Source organism: Athene cunicularia (assembly GCF_003259725.1).
Source record: "Athene cunicularia isolate RWA chromosome Z unlocalized genomic scaffold, athCun1 chrZ_part3, whole genome shotgun sequence".
In the NCBI taxonomy this organism is placed as follows: Eukaryota; Metazoa; Chordata; class Aves; order Strigiformes; family Strigidae; genus Athene; species Athene cunicularia.
This window is the reverse complement of record NW_020799144.1, coordinates 15,774,721-15,794,786: the sequence shown is the minus strand read 5'-3', so window position 1 is coordinate 15,794,786 and position 20,066 is coordinate 15,774,721. Positions and strand designations below refer to the sequence as shown.

Sequence of the window (20,066 nt, the reverse complement as noted above, 5' to 3'; positions counted from 1 at the left end):
AAAGTTATAAACAGATAAATCTGTAAAATCTTAATCTAAAATGAACCCTTACACGGCAGGACTCAAAAGACAGCTGAATCTTCCGACTTCCCCAATTTAACATTTAGAAAATTCAGAACTGAATGCTGTTTAAGCACCGTTAAAATAACCTCCCTGACAAGCAGCGAGGCAAACTTTTACATCACTCTTATTTTATGAAACGAGACAGGTGCCTGTATTTAGTTCACGTGTGTGAGTTGTAATTAACACCTTAAAGCAATTAAAACAATGTGAAAGGTGTGTGGTAGCAGTCATCATGGGAACACATGCCCTGGTCTCATTTTCTCAACATCATTTCTGAGGGAAGACAAACCGCGCGTAGCACGTGGTGGAAAATCCTCCGTCGCTCGTCCTCTTTTGGTCCCCACTGGGTGGGTTTCATGTTCTGAACGTGGTGCTGGTACCTGAGTCCAGGTGAGGAGCGTCTTGTCTGTGTATGCTCGGTTGGCTACACGTCCCCTCTGGGGGCAGCTGCATCGTGTACGGCTCTGCCTACCGTAGTGACTTCATCCATAGACACGCCGCACTTTTTTGGGGGTAAAAAAACTGTCTGGGTGATGGAAAAATGATTAGAAACAGAAAGCGCCTTGAGTCTAAGTGCCTGTTTTCTTCGGCTGCTTACATCCCTCTTCATAAATGTTTTACCATGCTTTCCTTTTCCCCCTCCCATTTCTGAATTCCAGTCTTTTCTGTGAATCGAGGAAAGAACCTACAGTCCAAGAGAACACACTGAAGTTGTTTCTCTAAGGATGTGGCATGGAAAAAAGTGTGTTACCTTCTAACTGACAATTGACACCACTGTTGATTTAAAACATTAGTGTAAAGAACTAGAGATGGGTTTAGATATTCTCTACAGGATGGATTCTCATATTTCCTTATACATCTTTCCACTGTTACTTTAATTCCTTGAATCTACACTCCTAAGGGTGTTTAAAGCACAACACTTACGTGTTTGCAGTTTTTTATTTCTGTTTTTATGTATACACACGCTCACCATGCCCAGGTTACTCATACACTCCGTCACAGTTACAATATGAGATTGTAATGGAACTGCGTGTCTTGACAAAATAAATTAGAAAAGGCAAAATGTATGGAACTCTCCGAACGCAAACGGCTATGACCATGTTTTCACGTGTGGGCATCACCTGCTGACTCGTGTGGTGAGGTCACTGCAGCCTATAACTTGTTAAATTTGGTTAAAATGGGAGCTCAGATCCTCAGAAGTGGTGGCCTCTAATCCGGTGTGAAGTAAAGGTCTTAGTAAAGTGCTTAGCACCTTGCAGAGCTGATGCCAGCAGTGTAGAAGGGAATTGCCAGTAACTGCATTGCTGCCACTGGTGCTGCCCCACTAAAAACAAACACGTAATTTCGCTTTTGTGCCTTACCAGCTTGAAAAGCTGAAAGCAACGTTGTTTGTTTAGAGAAAGCACAGAGCGAGTGGAAATGAGTGTCGTGAGTGCAGAAGTCACGCAGCTCCACCAGTATCCCACAGTCCAGTGCAAATCTACAACTTTTCAACGGATGTGAAAATAGTTCAATAGTCATACTCTACTTTTTTTTTTTTTTTTTTTTAATCTGCTGGAGTGCTTACTGGGAGCAGGGGAAATTGTTTGTGAGAATTTGTAACACACAGTCCTTCTGAAAGTTCTTCAGCCGTGGTGACTTACACCAGCTCTGCTACACTGCACGTCAAGGCAGCATCTAGTAGAACGCTGTATTTCACCCCTGCCAGTCCCGGCAACCATAAATCACATTAATCCAGCTACCATCCATTAGATGTGTCTTTCCAATGCTCACCCCAGTCTGAAAAGGCCAGGGACTGGAATAGTACGATATTGCCTTTGCACAGATGTTTCAGCACTTCTTGAGTCAGAAGCACTTCCAACCATTGTTCGAGGTTATTTTTCAAAGTTTTTATGACACATTTTAACAAATTATTATATTCATATCAAGTACTATATGGTGTCTTTTTTTTTTTTTTTCTTTCTTTCTTTCTTTCCTTAAATTAATTTCAGTATACGGAGTTTAGTGTGCAGATGCATGTTTTCAGAGATGGTCCGAAAGCAAAACAAAAAATTCTTACATTGGACTGGACTGAATATATATGGTGTGCCTGAGAGTTTGCTGCTAGGCAGAAGTCAAACTCCGAATCTCAGATATTTTCTGACAAATAAAAGTCTACCATTAATGCCAAAAAAAAGGTGTATTCCACAGCACATTTCTTTATCCAGCAGAGGCTGTTGGAGAGAGAGAAACAGAATCTCATCCAAGGCCCTCTGAGTGTTAATAAAGTAAAACCAAAGATGCATAGTGTTACTGAAAACACTCTTAAGTGCTAAATAAAAAATTCCGTCAGAGTGAGCCCGTATCTTCACCTCTTGGGATTGATCACATCCTTTGGCTTAAAATATGAAGTAAGCTTTAATGAGAAATTGAAATTAGCTTGGAAATTTTTAGTAATTCTTACTTCTTTGAACTTAGCAGAAGAGTAATTCATCTGATAGTTCAAGAAGTAAGGCAAGAATATGTGCTGTTGAAATATTTTAATAGTACTTAACTTGCCAACACTAGATGGCAAGAGACATATTCTATTTAATGTTAAGAAAGTACGACGTGAATTTACCAATATGTGTATCAACTCCAGTTTTCAAGAGTGTTGAATGGATTATTGTCCGGAGCTAGATAAATTTGAATTCCACAGAGCTGAAATGTTGGAAATTAGCTGCATGATGTATGAACCCAAATAATAGTGTTCCTGACGTAGGAAAAAGTGATGGAAATTAAACATCTAGTTATGCACAGTGTGTCTGCACAATGTGCTGCATGCACCGCATGTGTTAGAATTTCTTCTCAGTTCTTTTTTTAATCTTTTATTCATAGCATTGCAGGTGATGAAAAATTTATGCCTTGAGTCTGGCATTGAAATTAAATGCAAAATGAAAACAGAAGCAGTTTATACTGACAGCTTAAATATCTTTATCTAGCATACGGTTGCACTATAAAAATCACTGGGTGACTTTTAAAATCTCCCACGTGCAAAAATGCAAACATTGCACAATAAAGGATAAAGTTGGGGCTCTCTGTATATTAGCAGAAAAGTTTCCATTCATTATTATTCACTACTAATTTTTCAGAATTATTTCCGAACGTCAAGGTGAGCACGAATACAGATTCCTCCACAGTCCAGCCACTGACGCTATTACCTGACATAGAGAAAACAGTTGGGTTTTGCCTTACACGTTATGAAGACGATTTCTATACTTGCCTCATTTCAAATACATCTTGTACTGGCGTACTGCTGGGGTAAAAGGTTAATTATTCAGGTGAATCAGTTCCCGAATTGTGACGGTCATAGTGCGTGTATTCTGTAATACCTGCAGGATTACTAAGAGACGTACGTGTACTCTTAAAGTGGCAACCCACATCACACAGACTTAGAGGAGTATAAAATAGTCTTAAAAAAAAAAAAAAAAATTACTGTAGTAACTCTAGCCCATAAACGACTATATTTAAAATGCCGGTTTATTTCGAGTGGTTCCATCACTTCTTGAGATGCATACCTGCAGTGTGGGTTTTGGTGTGGTGTTTTTTGGGTTTTTTTTGTTTTTTTTTTTCTTGTTGTTGTCTCTTTTACCGTTTACGTGATGGCAGGTCACCAATTATAATTTTTAAGAAGTCGCTATTAAGAAAATAATTGCCGTGAGCTTTCGTGAGTAGTGCGTTATTGCGCATCGTGAGACTGATGTACTCACACTAAGAAAAATAATATTTTAAAAAAATATGTTAATACCTGATACGTGAGATGCACAAGTCTATTTGCAGTCGTGTAGGGTACTAACAGTAAACTGCCAATTACATTTTCATATGTAGAAGCCTGTTCCCCACTGCTTACCAGTTTTACATGCACTTTCTGATTTGTGGTTTTTTACAATGCCTTATATAAACGTTAGTGTGTATAATTATGCAGATAATTTTATACAATATTAATTGTGCTAAGAGTGTACTGAAAGTCTGTTTAATTCAGTAATTCATTTGCATTTTAATGATTCTAACAGCATAAGGTTACAGAGTAAAATTGAAACATCTTGATGACTGTTACTGCAGTGTGAAAAGAGTTGAAGCTCTTATTTTGTGCTCTTAAATCTATTAAATCTATCATTAGCAGAAGTCACAATTGAAAACGTTGGAGCGCACACATTCAACGAGTGACCGAAATCAGCTGAAACGTACCTTAAAGTCCGTTGTATAACAAAGGGCATTTAAAACATTGTGGAATTTGATATCTGTGGCATTTGATTTCTGATTTTTAATATGCTCACTGCAAGCATTCAGCACTTGAGCAGATAATTCTGGTAGTGATGGTAGACTGAATATATCAAATGCACTTGAGAAAAGATGCTGAGATACCTTTCAGTGGGAGGAAGGAACGTGAGAAACAAATACTTTTTTATTTTTTTAATCAGATCTTTTAAAGACATAAGATACAGTCTAGGGTTTTGGGTTTTTTTGGTTTGGTTGTTTTTTGGTTTTTTTTATGCTGCAGAAGTGAATGTGCTAGCTTTCACAAATACAGGGAATAACATATTCTGTTGATCTGTATCAATAGATTTTAAGTTAGCTCTGTAGCATTTCTCTCATTTCCTTTATCAGATACGGATTTAATATCAGCATGAATAAATCTAAATTGTTTGCTTCTTTCTTCCTAATTCCTGAAGCAATGTAAAAGCCTGGAGAGGTTTGAAGTGACAGGATTACAAGCAGTCTTTTGCATACATGGCCTTTAGGGATGAGCGGCTACCTTGCATCTAATAAACAAGAAAGTGAATTCGTTGAATAATGAATTAAGTGGCATAAGTTGTGATAACAAGGAGCAAATGTAACTTCAGACGAATGGTATTTGCTTTGTGTGGGGTTATCTGAGAGGGCTGATGCTTCGCCAAGGGATATCGAAAAAAGGCTCATTATATTAAGATGTTCTTTCACAGAACACAGCCTAAAATGATCTTGCAATTTTTTTTTTTTTTTTCGTTTGCTGAGCTCCTTTGTGTGCCTCCATCAAACCAACTGCTTCCACCAGGGGGATAGCTGGGATTCTTTTAGGCCGCTGAGTTTTGTTTATAATGAAAATTCCTAGTGAGTTTTAGATGGGTCACCCAACAATTAAATAGAGATGTCTAATTGGTTGATCCATATTAGGGTCAGCAGCTGGTTACAGAATAAAAGCACGCAGCGCCCCACTTGCACAGTTCTGAACCAAATTAAATTATTAATCTACTCCTTGCTTCAATGTAGCTTCACAGGGATCCCTAACCTGCCATACCGAATAAAGCAGAACCACCACTTTACATTTTCATTATGATGAATTATATTTTAAATTGCAAATACATTCCCGTTTAGTTCACACAGGATATCACATTTGATATCTTGACTTTATTCAGGCAGTTAGTGTTTATGTTTATTTAGTTAATTCTAGTTATTAAATGGACCTGGGAACTCATGGGCGCACAGTTAGTATAAATAAAGTATTGAAACAGCCAGAATATGTGAGCCTGAAAGAACTGAAAGGAAAATGTTTGTTTTCTTCAACTGATATTTTTTTAAATTGAGGAGGATCTTATGTATTGAAATGGGCTCTAAGTTAATTTACAATTAAACAGAATTATCTTTGCAGTGGCAATGAGGAAGCAGGTCTCTAACCTTTTCTGTCATTATGTGTTTATTTCAATTATGTCTTATTTAATTAGTTAAAGCTGATGCGCATAATGTGTTAGAGTACACTTTCAGCAAATTATTACTGTATGAAGAGAACTGTATGTTCTCAAATAAAACTTGCTTTTTTTTTTTTCTTTTAGCAGTTACACTTCATAATTCACAAAAAGCAACAGCTGAGATGAATCAGACTCTGCATTATTGTTCATTCCAGTCCAGTGAGGGAGATTATAACTTGAATTATACTTTATGAAATAATGGCAGGAAATATCCAGCTATGTGCTTTTTCATTATTTTTTAATTAAGCTTTTAAAGATACCTAGTGCCAGTACCCAGCTGATTAAGTGGTCTTGGTGCTGGATCCTGTTGCTTTTAAAAATACACGTATTGATATGTACAGCCTTTAGGAATAAAGAAGCAGGTCTTGTTTTTAATGTCAACAGAGTGAGGTTTCAGGCTTTAATGTCACATTAAATAGACCGCGCTACTTGTTGAGAAGGGGACCTGGGAAAGAGATAATCCAAAGGGATTGTTGTTTAACTTGCACCTTGAAATTCGGTCAGTTATTCTAATGATTCTGCGTGGTGGCTTACATCGATGGCGGGGCTGGCCCAGTTCCAGTGATGCCACCGTAAGAGCAGGATGAGTACTGTCGCACCTGTGCGTGAGTTATGTACTGCTGAAGTCACCACAAGAGCGGTACAGCATTTCGGTTAATACCTAAACCAGGTGTTAACAGCTGCCCTGGATCTCCAGATGTGGACGATCACTCGATCACAAAATGGTTTTGCTGACATTTTCGAATAAACTTCTTATTCAGCTCTTGGATGACAAGTTTTAAACTTACGTGGTGTTGATGAGCGTGGCTTTGGTCTTGTTCTGTTCATGACTATCTCTCTTTTTTTTTTTTTTTTTTTTTTTTTTTTTTTTTATCTTTAAGTCAAGTCCAGAGGATAATCATGACCAAGTTAAATAACAGTAGGTACAGTATCAGATGAAGTGCAAAGTAAAGGAGGAGGAAAATGTGAAGCATTCATATGCTTTCCTCAATTCTTACTGTATTAGCAATATTAATTTAGAAGAAAAATGGAAATTTCTGTTAAAACTGAGGTTGCTGTCAAAAAGAAATTAGGGTATGCAAAAAGAATAGGCTAGAGAATAATGCAGAAATATCATTACAGGAGCTCTGTCTCATTTTGAATGTTATTTCCCATGGTGGATACCCCTCTCACGATGGATGTGGCAGACTGGGGAGAGCTCAGAACGCATGGTGCAAGATTAGAAAGATTGCATTGTACCTGAAAACAGTATTTCGTCAGACATGAAATATGTAACTGATGTATAGAGATGGTACTCGGAGCTTCTGTTTTCGCCACGAGAAAAGAACACAAGGGAAGTGGAAAGATGGCAAATTCATAACTAACTCGTATAAAATGTATTTTCATACAACACGAAACTAGCCTGGAGGTAACTGCCCCACAATGGTTTTAGTAACCAAGTTAGGTCTTGGAGGGAGAGAAGTCTTTTTTCCTCAGAACTGTGCGTTTTAATGGGTAGTGATAAGGGAGGAAGGCACAAAACGGATGAAAAGCAGCCGTTCTCTAAGTAGTTAGGATTGGAAGAACTGCTTTGTGTAAAGCGATGTCACCATCCTACATCTGCTTTCATGTGCCTTCCTTCTAGGTTATCCTTTTTAAAAACGTTTCCGGAAATTTTATTGCAAGAGAAACTCCTCTTCCTTGCGTCTTCTAAAACGTGTTCATGCAGGGCGTAGAGCTTTGCACCATGCCCGTCTTCCGTGGCTGGTGAGCACAGTGCCCTGTCCATATCCCCCTTGCTATCTGTTTTCTGTTCCTCTCCAAAACCGTAAAGCATTTGCAGCTTATGCAAATTATTGTGTGTACTTCATACATACAATGCTGTTAATTTATCGTTCCGCTCCCAAAGTAAGAATATTTTTGCGTACCGTCTACATTCTACTCTGTTTTAAGCTACTTTAGCGAGTCCCATTGCCACAGCAGCAGATTAGGGTTGATGACCTTGCTGAGGTTCTCCTGTAGGTTTTGTATTTCTTGCCAAGGCCCAGCATGACATAACTGTGATTTTGTCGATACTTGTGCTATCTATTTGAAAGCTAGTTCACTATGACTACGTGATCTATCATCGTTCCTCTGGACTTCCGCATAAACCTAAAGATTTTTGAAGAAAGCAAGCTGTTGGATGAAGAAAAAAGGGATATAGCCCTTGTCTGCTAGCCTCTCCTTGATCAGGACGAGTTTAAGATAAGAAAATAAAATTGATCAGTGCTAGGTAGATAGATCAAATAATCATCTATCTTTTAATTAACATTACAAGTTAATAAATAAATAGTTAATATATAAATATACATGTAATACTACTAAATTCAATGTGACTGCTTTTTATCAGCCTGTGAGCTTTTGGAAAAAAAGTTCAGTTCACTTTTGACTTTTTATATATTTATATATTTGTTTATGTGCCTTAAGAATGACTATGCAGTGGTACTGGTAAGAAAACATGACACTTAGATTTCAGTGACGTATCCAGAACTTTTCTCGTCTATGAGTACTGTAATACATAAAACTCGGCATAACCTGTATGGATCCAAAAGGACCATAGAAATCTGTAAAGCTGGTATGGACTGTGTTTTATTTTCACTAACATATCATGCTTTACAGGGATAAGAGTTTGGATTGTTTCCGAACGAGAATCAATAGAATGGTCCAGTCAGAATCAGTTTCCAAACAGTAGATTTATAAAAATCAGGGGTGGCTGAGAAATGAAATGTATTTCTGTTCTCACATATATGAATACTACAGTGCTTAGTCTTCTGATCTGTGATAATCTTTATTTAAACAATTCTTACCAACACTGAGAAATAAATTTGTTGTTTTTTTCCAAACCAGGCGATTTTGAAGCATTTTCAAGCACAGTTCAGTATAGAGCATCTCTGGCCTGATCTGTGCATGGCTTCTGTTCCATTTTGACATAAATGGAAATGTTTCATTTGGTTCATTTTAGCAATGTTGCACTTCAGTCTTCTGTTCACTAACCCAAAGATTCGTGCTCAGGATAAAAATCTTCCCCATAAGAAATAATGAGAGATATGAGGCATTCGATCCATCCACAGTCTAAGGTGTAGGAGCAGCTCAAATAAGCTTCCATTATTGCTGAACTGACGTAAGATGAAACAGTTGGATTTAATCAAAATAATGGACAGAAACAGGATTTTTTTAACCTATGTTCTTCACTTTGCAAGTAAGAAATTTCACTGAAAAAGTTTCTTCTGCAAAGGACTTATTCCTTAAACAATATTTTCCATTAAGATATCTTTTCAGTAGAAACAGAAGTTCCATGTCAGCTCTACTTGATAATGATGGTTAACGTTATCAGTGTTTTTCATTTTGATCAACGATTGTAATTTTTAAACTTGCTGTTCATTTCAATGATATTTTTCTAAGTAGCTCTTTGTGACATTTTGAGAGAAATTTGGAATGTTTCCATGATTATAAGTGTAACAGTGTTATCAAAAGTAGACAGATCTTGTACTACCGAATACCCGTAGGTGTGTTCTGAAAGCAAGTTACTCATAGCGATGATGTTATCTCAGACGCTTCATTCTCAAAAAGTTAGTGCTAATTAGAAAGAGTGGTATTTGTTTCCCCTCTTGGCCAAGAAAACAGCTCAAAATAAAACATTTAAAGTCAAAAGCATGAGTAGGAGAAAGCAGACCCTCCTATTGAGTTTGACAGAGATGTGGTTCCAGATACTTGTGACTCTGACTCAACGCAGCCCACGGTATTAATAGCCATGTGGGCTCCTCATGAAAAGAACCCAAAAGTTCCAAGACCCAGCAGGAATTTTTTGTCTTTTTTCTTTAAGTAGACTTTCTTCTGGATTGAAAGAGAAATTCTGCTTGCCACCATTTCCTTAAAGCATACCTTGACTTGAGATAAAAGTGCTGTGATCGGTTGATCAATTTGATTCATAAAAAGTAGTTTTCAGTTCATTTATCTCATTATTACTGCAATTGAGAATGTCAGTTTCTTAGCCAGGGTCTTGTTTTTATCGTTTATAACATGTTGGAGGTCTGAGCAGGGGTTCTTTAGACAACCCTTCTTGGAATTTTCCTTCCTTCCATATAAGCTTCGAAGAGTTAGAGATGAGTATTTTTAGGATGAAAATCAGCATAAGCCCTGGACACTGGGGAAGTTCCCATCCTTGTCCTCTCTTTGTGGGATTCAGAAAGGAAATCACTTGTCTGAGATTTGGCAGAAGTGCACTGTCTGAATTGTGATAGAACACCATTCAAATGTGCTGAGTTGTCATAGTTTACTTTCTAATTTAACTTCCTGCCTTTTTTTTTTTTTTTTCCCCAGAAAATGCATAGAATTAACTTGAAATAACAACTTAGACCACTGTAAAATCTGGCCTTGTGAGACCACAAATGTTTCCAAACACCAAGTGGTTGATACTAGCTCTACTTGGCAAATGCTTTAAACAAGACAGATTCTACCCTATTGAAACAAGCAGGTTAGTAACAGGAGCAGGTACTCTGGGCAGCCGAGTAAATTCAACACTTTCTTAACCTGGTAGGTTTGTAATAAAAATAGTAATAATTTCAAGTAATTATATAAGGCCCGTGCACTCTACATCTATCAGTTTGGGAACTGTCAGCATTTTAGAATTATTTTTAACATTATTGCCACTACTTTCTACATAATTAATTTAATTCTTTGGAGAGGCTAGTCCTTAACTAAAACTTAAAGCTACGGAAAGATAATATAATTTGCCACGATTTAATTTAGCTTAGTTTTTTGAAAAAGGGTTAATAGAAGTCCCTAAGAATTCTGAAAATGTTCTTCGGCATCATCCCAACCTTTTTAGTTCTGCAGGTAGGTTTGGTATTACCTCGGGTTTCTGTTTTGTTTCATCTTTCAGGTTCAGAAAATTCCTCTGAAGCCGTACGATAAACAGCACAAATGCTTTGCTTTGTTTTTGCAAAATCTCACTTAAAATGCCAAAATACGATTTTTCAGTATCTGAACAGAAATTTTGATGATCTCAAGTGCCTCCTGGTAACGTGCTTGCTGGATTTTAGGTAGTTCTTCTTAATTTTGTGCCTAGCATGAAGTGTGCTTTAACTTGCCGTACATTTTGACGATCCATGGAGGAAACCGCCAAGTGAGGTGTTTTGTTGCACGTTAATCTCCTGTCAACACTCCGATACGAGTTTACCTCTTGCATGTTTCCATGAAGGTGTCGCGACTCGGTCAGAGCATCGCATTCTGCACCTCTGTTAGGGGTTTTCATCCCCAGCTTGGCTAAGGCCAGGTCGTTGACTGCACAAAGGCATCTCCAACAGCCTTGTGGGAGACCCTGACACTGACGGGACCTCTTGATTCTGCCTTTTCTGCTTCCACAGCAGAAGCACAATAGCAACAGACTTACATTCATCTCTTAATTTTAGTTTATTTTTTTTTCTGAATTGCAGAATAAAAGCTAAACAGACGTACCCATTTGGTTGCTTGATATTCTCATCTAGATAATGCTTCATGAACAGCAATCTTTATTAAGATTAGGTATTAAAAGAAAAAAAAAAAAAAAAAAAAAAAAAAAAAAAAAAAAAAAAAAAAAGCCCTCTTAGCCAAGTCAGGTGTGTGCGTGTCTCTGGGAAAAAACAGAGTGAGATTAGAACTGGAACTTGTTTACCATAGGAAACCATCTTATGAAGTTACAGGAGCGATGTCGAATAGCGCAATTTTACCTTAAGAGAATGTTCAATCTTGGCTGGTGTTTCAACAGATTGATAATGCCAGCATTATTATTCTCCTAATTTTCTCATATGACAGACAGTAATGAAACATTTGTTTTCTTTTTGCTGGAAATCCAGTGGACATTGAGTGAAAAAATGAGGCACTTTTCAAGCATTCAGATATGTCTAGTACTCAAAATTAATAACTTTTTAGGCAAACAAATAAATACACTGGATCTTAAAATCAAGACGGAGAATTTCATATTAAAACAAAAATTATTCTCTGACATATCCAAAGTGGAGAAGCAGTGTTTCTGCTGCAATTTTCTTTCCATTGTAATGATTGATTTCTGTCACTAGTTTTTTAAAACCTTTGACATGAAGCAACCAATTTCTTCTGTTTAAATTATTTTGTATCTTTTATAATAACAATAGTTGCTCTCACCAATCACATGGGGAAAAAAAAAATGATTCCTTAATTTGCTAGAGAACAGAACCGTTTTGTCAAGAATTAAGTCACGGGTAGGTTTATATTGTTTCCTGGTTGGAACTGGTAAGGTCTTTCTGAAAGATGTCTGAGATCTCTTTACGCTGTTTCACTTAGAACTGATCGAGAGAGTTAAATCAGACATGGACCTGACACTAATTTCACAAAAAAAATTCACAGATCACAATGAACATATCTCCAAAAGAAGAACGAGAAATATTAGAATATATATATTCTTTATCAATTCTGACAGTAGAGTCTTAGAGTTATTAAAAGTCAAAGAACTGAGCAGATGTCTAGCAACGCTGAATTACACAGTCTGAATAACTTTCATAACTAGCAGATCCAGTGCAATCTTTTCTTGACTGTTAAATGTCTGTCAGTGAATCCTGATGCTTAATATCAGGTGGTTAACAGAGCCAGCTGTGTACTATTCATGCCTAATAGAAATGAAAAAAAAAAATCGAAGATTAACATATAACAGGTAAATTTTGCTGCTTTACTGAAATTATCTGATGTATAATGGGTTTCATTGTATGTTTAGTGAATATTCAGAGAGATCAGCAGTGGGTCAAGCACGTTGGGGAAATGATTGCAAAATACCCTTGCTAATTTCTGTCTCATTTTTGCAAATGGAGGCTTAACAAGAGAAAGAATAGAAATTATTTTATTAACCTCATAGTACTCTTGACCATATTTTGACTTTTTTTTTTGGAATGACAATAATTGATGTAGGAACGCATGGATATAATTCTTTTGTCCTGTCAAACTGTTTAGCAGACAGTGCAAGTTTTGTCCAAGATTTTGTGAATAATATGCTTTTTGATATTATTTTGCAAATATCAGAAAATATTGACAACTTTTAACCTCCATTTTAAAGTCCAGAACATGATACTTAAAGATACATGTCTGTGTAAGTATTTGAACAGGGTGGCAGACAAGTTTCCAAAATAAGTGTGAAATGCATAAAATATAACAGCTTTTACTGCTGTTTTCTACTATATTTCTATATAGTAGAAAAGATTGGCTTACGCTAAGCTCTTGATGTCTGCTGCCATGAGTGCAACGCTCCAGGCATGAGTGATGATTACCTAAAATAGTTTTAGAAGTCATTTCTGATAGTATTACCATAGAGGAGGAAAAAAAAAAAAAAAAAAAAAAAAGCGCAGCAGCAAAAACACCAGAAACCTCTGATAGGAATCCAAGACGACTCAATGGGTGCCAAACCTTTGTCCCAAGTTGGGTGCCATCTTACTAACGTTTCATCTTAAAAGTACGAATGAAATCACATGCACCTGTATGCTTTTTCAAGAGTAATAGACGGGCCTAAAGAGCTGCCAAGCAAGATTTCAAAGTTTAAAGCTCGGGAGGAAAGTGAAAGGTTAGACTTAACAGAAGTTGGGTGTATCCCACAGACCTGCCGTTCAAAGATTTACTTGATCTCTTATCAACTGATGTGCACGATGGATCAAACCAACACAAGTAACCACACTTGAGAAGTTCATGTGTTCAAGTAATTCTCTTTTAGTTTTAAAATAAACCGGTATTTTATGTATATTTATACTCAGGAATCGACTTGCAGACAAAGCGTTGGGCCATAAAGGCGTATGAGCAGTAAGTACAAAATTGCTGTGACTATCGCTGTTGATAATGCATTAGTAGTCAAAGTAGGCAGATTAATTTACTTACGGTAAGCTAAGTGCATTCTTGGCTCGTAAAGGGAAATAATTTGCTCACTTAAGCCAGATATCTGACTTTTGACGGCAAATGTCACTGCCTGGATTTCCCTTTGACAGTTTGGCAACCCTGCACCCCTGTTATAGTATCCACTTATTTGTCTTGTTTTCAGCCAGATTAATCCATTCTGTTTTGACAAGAAGACTGATGGGTAATTGATAACTGTGATAGACACAAACAGAAGAGTTGGATGCTGAATAATTCAGCACTTTTCAGTATCAATAAGAGAACAGGTTGAAGAATTTGTGTCTCTATTTACACTTAAACTAAACTAAGTCAGCCCAGACATTTATGCTGCCAGTCTATCAGAAAACCAAACAGTGTACATTCGGTTTCCACCCGACAAAATGTTTTATAAGCTTGTAACAATATGTGTGAAGCTGCCAGAATAATAAATAGGTACAGCAGCCCATGCATGCTAATGTTATGTTGTAAGCAGTTTTGTTGACAAGTGCTAATACTTCTTTCATACTATCATCAAAAGCAGCTAATACAACAGCCATTATTTGCTGGCTTTCCAAGCAAGACATGATGGATTGTGACCTTAATATGGGTTAGCCGAGTTTTGAAAGTTAAACAACTTGCAATAAATCATAGAATTATTACAATGCGGTTTAATTGGTTAAGGACTGTTTATTTCCTAAACAGGGTGAAAAATTTCTGTTTCGGCACTTTTAATTTGCAAAGTGCATTTTCATTATGAATGGCAGTTTAATATTCTGCTCTTTTGTCATGCAAAATATGCAACACACAGGCAATCTATTAATTGGACAAAAATGCATTGCAAGCGTAAATTATCCTTTATATCATCACTTGTGAGCTTTTACATCTATTAAATGCGTTAAATGGAACATACTTAAAGGTTTTACAACTTGCAGGTTAGTTCTGAAATCTAAGTCAAGCTTCAAGATGATTTTAATGACCTTTATTTTTGGCAGAGTGAAGTAGTTAAGTAGTAAATATAAAGAGCCATTTAAGTGATATTATTCTTAAAAAATAGGTACACTGATTATGTTGATTATAAAGTCGCAGAAACGGTAACATTTGTCTAGATTATTACATTCCTTTTGTGAAAACAGGGGATGGATTTCTGCCTCCTTTGTTTTCTTTCTCTAAACCAAAATCCCAAACGTCGTAAAATGGATTTATACAGAATGATTCAGAAAATAAATAGAAATTGCAGTAGCTTTCTAAAATGCTGAAGCATTTGGAGCTGTGTTTGATACACTAATGGTAATTTTGGTCATTAATGGTCAAAGTGCATGTTAAAATATCCTACCTTTACAGACTTCAGAACCTCATTCTAGTGTTGCTGCAACAGCCAGAACGGCATGGCATCCTAAGTCATTCATAACACGGGTTGTTAATGATTTAATTTTGTTTAAATATAAAATTTAAATCGCAGTAGATACCAAAGAGGCACCTCAGCGGCACACATTATTTTTAAGAGGGAAACTGAAGGGATACATTTGAGTGGACATCCATTTTAGCAGAGAAGTTAGAGAAGTGCCCTGCACATGAATTCAACAGAATAGGCAGAGTCGTTAGAATTGCCTATTGTCTGAAATAATCTATTTCCAGTAAGCAATAATTGAGCACGGTTCATGACATGAAAAAGCATGGAATTTTTGGATGCTGCACTGTACTGAACACAGCTTTCTTCAGTAATTTATTGCTAGCCTAAAGTTCAAATCGGAGAGTGTATTATTTATTCCTTGTTTATGTCTTACAAACCGCTAACAGTTTTCAGTTGTGCAGTGACTTTCTTTTAAAGGAGCAAGCCAAATTATCTCAGGATGTAGTCTTAACCTTTGATAAATGATGGAGATTCCCTCCTCTCCCACACCCACCACTTGGAATGAGAATCTGGAATATGTGGGCTAATTAGCATAGAAGAAATGTAAAGATCATTGTAAGTACTTGAGAATCAATGTTGCTAATGTAGAAGGATGTTCCTTCTGTTTGGCACGGAGCTTAGCAAGGCAAGAATGAGTTAAATAACAGACTTGTGGAAAAAAATAAGTAATATCAAGTAACAAACTATATATATACACATAATCCACCAGTAACAGGTGAAGCGCTTGGAGCGCTCGTAGACTCATAGCTTAATTCAAGTTGGAAGGGACCTCTATGGGTCAACTATGAGGTCAGACCGGGTTGTTCAGGGATTTATCTAGTTTGCTTTTGGAAGACCCTGAAGATGGAGACCGGACAGACTCTCTGCTTCTCCTGACCGCAACAACATTGCCTGTTGCTGTGAAAAACTGAAGGGCATCTTGGTTTTGACTTGAATTTTTGTTTCGTCTAGACTAGTCATGTGTCATCCAACTTTGCTATAATAAAAAATGCAATGAGTAATGGAAGGATTTCAAATAATACCAAAAGTCAGTCCATCAATTTAGGTGAATAGCCAGTGAAAATATGGTACTTGGAAATTTTTGCAGATTTCATTGATTCCTATTGGTCTTTCAGAACCATGTAAAGGTTTGTTTTAGGATTATTACTGGACGAAATCTGAAATACATGAGAGACCCCCATTCATCCACCTACATGGAACTGAGCTCATGTTATGATTCATCTGTTGGGGTGGCGCTTTTTTGCTTTAAATGCAGAACTTTAACTATATCAAAGAGAACTGTTTCCATTCCACTTCATTGTGCCAACAAAACTGATCATTGGGACAGTTAATCGTTGGATCCATCAGGTGAGCGCTTGCATTAATAACCATTTAGTATTATGAGCAGGTAACTCATGCTGCAACATTCCTTTCCTTAACAGTATTGCCTGTGATTTTTCCTATGATGTATTGCAAGGTACTTAACAAAACCTACAGATGTTCAGGGAAGTGTTACTGGTCTCACCGAAGAATGCAGTGGATGGGTCGTAGGGTAGCAGATGGGCAGATGGGTTTGACTCTGCGCTTCCTTCACCTTTATGGCTAAGAGGAAGGGGGAAGCCATGCGGAGTAAATTTACTTTACACATCTTCTGGGTTCATTCAGCTAAGCAAGGACAAGTAATTCAGGAGTAGCGGGATTTCCAGCACCAATGCAATATGGGGTGGGTGAAGACCATTTTGCCGAAGTTGATGAAGTTATTTCCCAGGAGATGCCGTGTCAGAAAATCAGCATGGGATTTTCTTATTGGTCAGTTCTTTTAGCTGGAAACTTTACTACATCTGACTGCTAGCAACCAATAGGTAATTGTTTTTGGTGGATTTAAACATGAATCTTGTGAAGCCGTTTGTTATGGTGGGTCACAAAATTTGGGCGCGCCATCCCAGATTGCTGTGGCAAGTACAAATTTTACGTCCAGCATAATAATCTCAAACTATAATGAGAGGAGGTCCTAGAAAACTTTGAGTATATTTATATTTATAAAACGTATGTTTTGTTGTATCTGCCTGTGTCAAAATCCACCATTTTAATCTCTCACTTGTTTCACCTTTAAGACCCAACTCTCTTTAAAAAAGCGCTGCTCTTGTACTCAACATCCTCTAAGTGCAGAGTATGGTTTGTTATATTCTGGAAGGGACAGACCTGAGCCTTCTCTCTTTACAGTATCTTTGCTTGTTCTTGGGTTGCAACTGAAACCTTTTGCCATGATTTTTCTGTTTCCCTGCCAAACTCATTTACCGTTGGACAACACCCAGCTCTCAATTTCATCAGTATGCATTTGCCTCTTTGCAAGTTGTCAAATGACTAGTCAAGCCTCAAAAAAACATCTCTGGAGAGATATTTTCAGGTAGCTGAAGATTAGCAATAGCATTTATACCTATGAGGGAGAGCGTGAGAAGTGATGATCATCTGATGGCAAAGGAAGGCTGGTTGAGGAGCGGTTTGAGTCATCACCCTGACCACCATGGACCACTGAACCTGTAAATCAGTATTCCTGGCAATTATCAGCCCAAAGCAAAGGCTGAAAGGACTCTTGTGAGGCTTATTTACTGTGGATGTTGCTAATCACGTAGAATGGTTTGTTGCGGGTCTGAAATGTGAATCTACTGATGGTTCTTTCACGAAGGAGACCACCAGTGGGGGTCCTCACGCTGGCGCGTTGGTGCAACTCGTGTCAGTGCGGTGAGACTTCCTCGGGAAACTATCTCCTGGCAAAAACAAACAGGGAAGATGACAAAACAAAGAGAAAATGAAACAGGATTTTTCTTCATCACCGATAGACTTCATACCCCAAGCAGTGAGAGGTATTGTAATACAGCACATGCTGTTGAATAGGCGGTTTCTCCATGAAAAAGATGCAGGAGCTCCTCCATAACATCACTCTCCTTGCATCTAGATTGCTTTATTCTGATAATTAAGTGTACTGGCTTTATCAGGTTCCTGATTTTTTTAGCTGCTGGCAGCCTTTGTCAGTGGGCAGAGAGGAACCAGGGCACAGGCTTTCTCTGCTTTGTGTTCCTCATGGATTTTGGGGGGATTTTCTTCTTTCTGCTTTGGGAGCTGAATCTGATTTTGAGAGAAACCCTTCTGATCTCATGACTAAGAATCAAGAGAAGCCAAAGGTTTTTTTCTTGATTCAAGGGTCTCAGCAGTATGAAAATCAGGAGTGAGAAAGGTGGAGAAGCCAAAGGGTTTATCAAACAGGAAGATAAGGTGAAAAACTTAATTAAAGGCAAAAGATTCCTGGATATATGTGCTACAGGACAAGATTTCAGGGCTGGAGAAAGACCAGTTAGGACAGAACTTTGGATGGACAAGTAAGGGCGAAGGAGGCAATGTTAAACAGAAATGCTACTTCAGCCTGGTGCCGTGAGAAATATCAGAGAACAACGAGCTCTGGGGTTTGTTAACCTGGGGTTTGTTAACCCGCTAGCCAAGGTGACTGACTAGTCCCCAGCAGTACTGATTGTGGCCAGGTGTTTGGGTGCCGAGCTTTTTTTTCCAGGCAGGATCTAATAAGAGCCGACAGCAGCAGTTCAGGGAGGTCTTCTCTTGGAGCCTCGTCCTTGGGAACATCTGGCGTTGCTCCTTCGCTTTGATTCATCAGTGTCAGAGGCCATTTTCATTTCCTTACCATACTATGTAATCCTGACAGGGAATGTAGACTCTTCTGGAGGTTGGTCAAGTCCAGAGCCTCTGAAGGCTGGGTGGGGGACACAGGTGTTCACACAGAGGCTGAACGTGAAGCAGTGACATCTACAGCTTAGTCATGGAAGAGTTTCAGATGATAAATAGATAAGAATGGGCCATGATGTTAAAGCAAACAAACTCTGCCAAGGTTTGTGGGTTTGTTGTTTTTTTTTTTTTCCTTTTCCTGCAGTATTTGATCTCCAGTAACAAAAGAAGCCAAAAAACGCCCTTTAAGATATGCTGCTTATATAAGGTATCTTGTGGGAATTCTATGTTACTGGGAATCTTTCACTGGAAAAAGCCTGAGGGAAGCATTCTGGAGGCTGGAGGAAAACTATGGGGTTCTGTAGCTCACAGAAAGAAGATACCTACAAGTCCTCTTACCTGGGTACTCTACAAAGCTGCTAAAAATGTACTCGGTTTTTCTAGAGATTTATGGCCAGATTTGAAGGCAGGCACATAGATCATTTGTGTGTGCGTAATTACGGAGAAATACTTCCAAGATAGGATATGGGACTTATAAGCCTGTCTCTTATACACATCTTTGTAATACAGCACATGCTGTTGAATAGGCGGTTTCTCCATGAAAAAGATGCAGGAGCTCCTCCATAACATCACTCTCCTTGCATCTAGATTGCTTTATTCTGATAATTAAGTGTACTGGCTTTATCAGGTTCCTGATTTTTTTAGCTGCTGGCAGCCTTTGTCAGTGGGCAGAGAGGAACCAGGGCACAGGCTTTCTCTGCTTTGTGTTCCTCATGGATTTTGGGGGGATTTTCTTCTTTCTGCTTTGGGAGCTGAATCTGATTTTGAGAGAAACCCTTCTGATCTCATGACTAAGAATCAAGAGAAGCCAAAGGTTTTTTTCTTGATTCAAGGGTCTCAGCAGTATGAAAATCAGGAGTGAGAAAGGTGGAGAAGCCAAAGGGTTTATCAAACAGGAAGATAAGGTGAAAAACTTAATTAAAGGCAAAAGATTCCTGGATATATGTGCTACAGGACAAGATTTCAGGGCTGGAGAAAGACCAGTTAGGACAGAACTTTGGATGGACAAGTAAGGGCGAAGGAGGCAATGTTAAACAGAAATGCTACTTCAGCCTGGTGCCGTGAGAAATATCAGAGAACAACGAGCTCTGGGGTTTGTTAACCTGGGGTTTGTTAACCCGCTAGCCAAGGTGACTGACTAGTCCCCAGCAGTACTGATTGTGGCCAGGTGTTTGGGTGCCGAGCTTTTT

At 38.0% G+C, this 20,066-nt stretch overlaps 1 protein-coding gene across 5 annotated transcripts in view; it reads left to right on the top strand.

The window, feature by feature from the left end:
- The window catches only part of KIAA0825 (KIAA0825 ortholog), a 255,047-nt gene that overhangs the window by 187,334 nt on the left and 47,647 nt on the right, over positions 1–20,066 (top strand). The window contains exon 21 of one of the 5 annotated variants that reach the window (XM_026866726.1): positions 19,022–19,189. The exons of the other annotated variants lie outside the window; for them this stretch is intronic. Within the exon in view, the coding sequence (XP_026722527.1) occupies positions 19,022–19,028 (7 nt within the window). The 3' untranslated portion in view covers positions 19,029–19,189. Of the gene's footprint in view, positions 1–19,021; positions 19,190–20,066 lie in introns of those variants that run through there. 5 annotated transcript variants of the gene reach the window in all.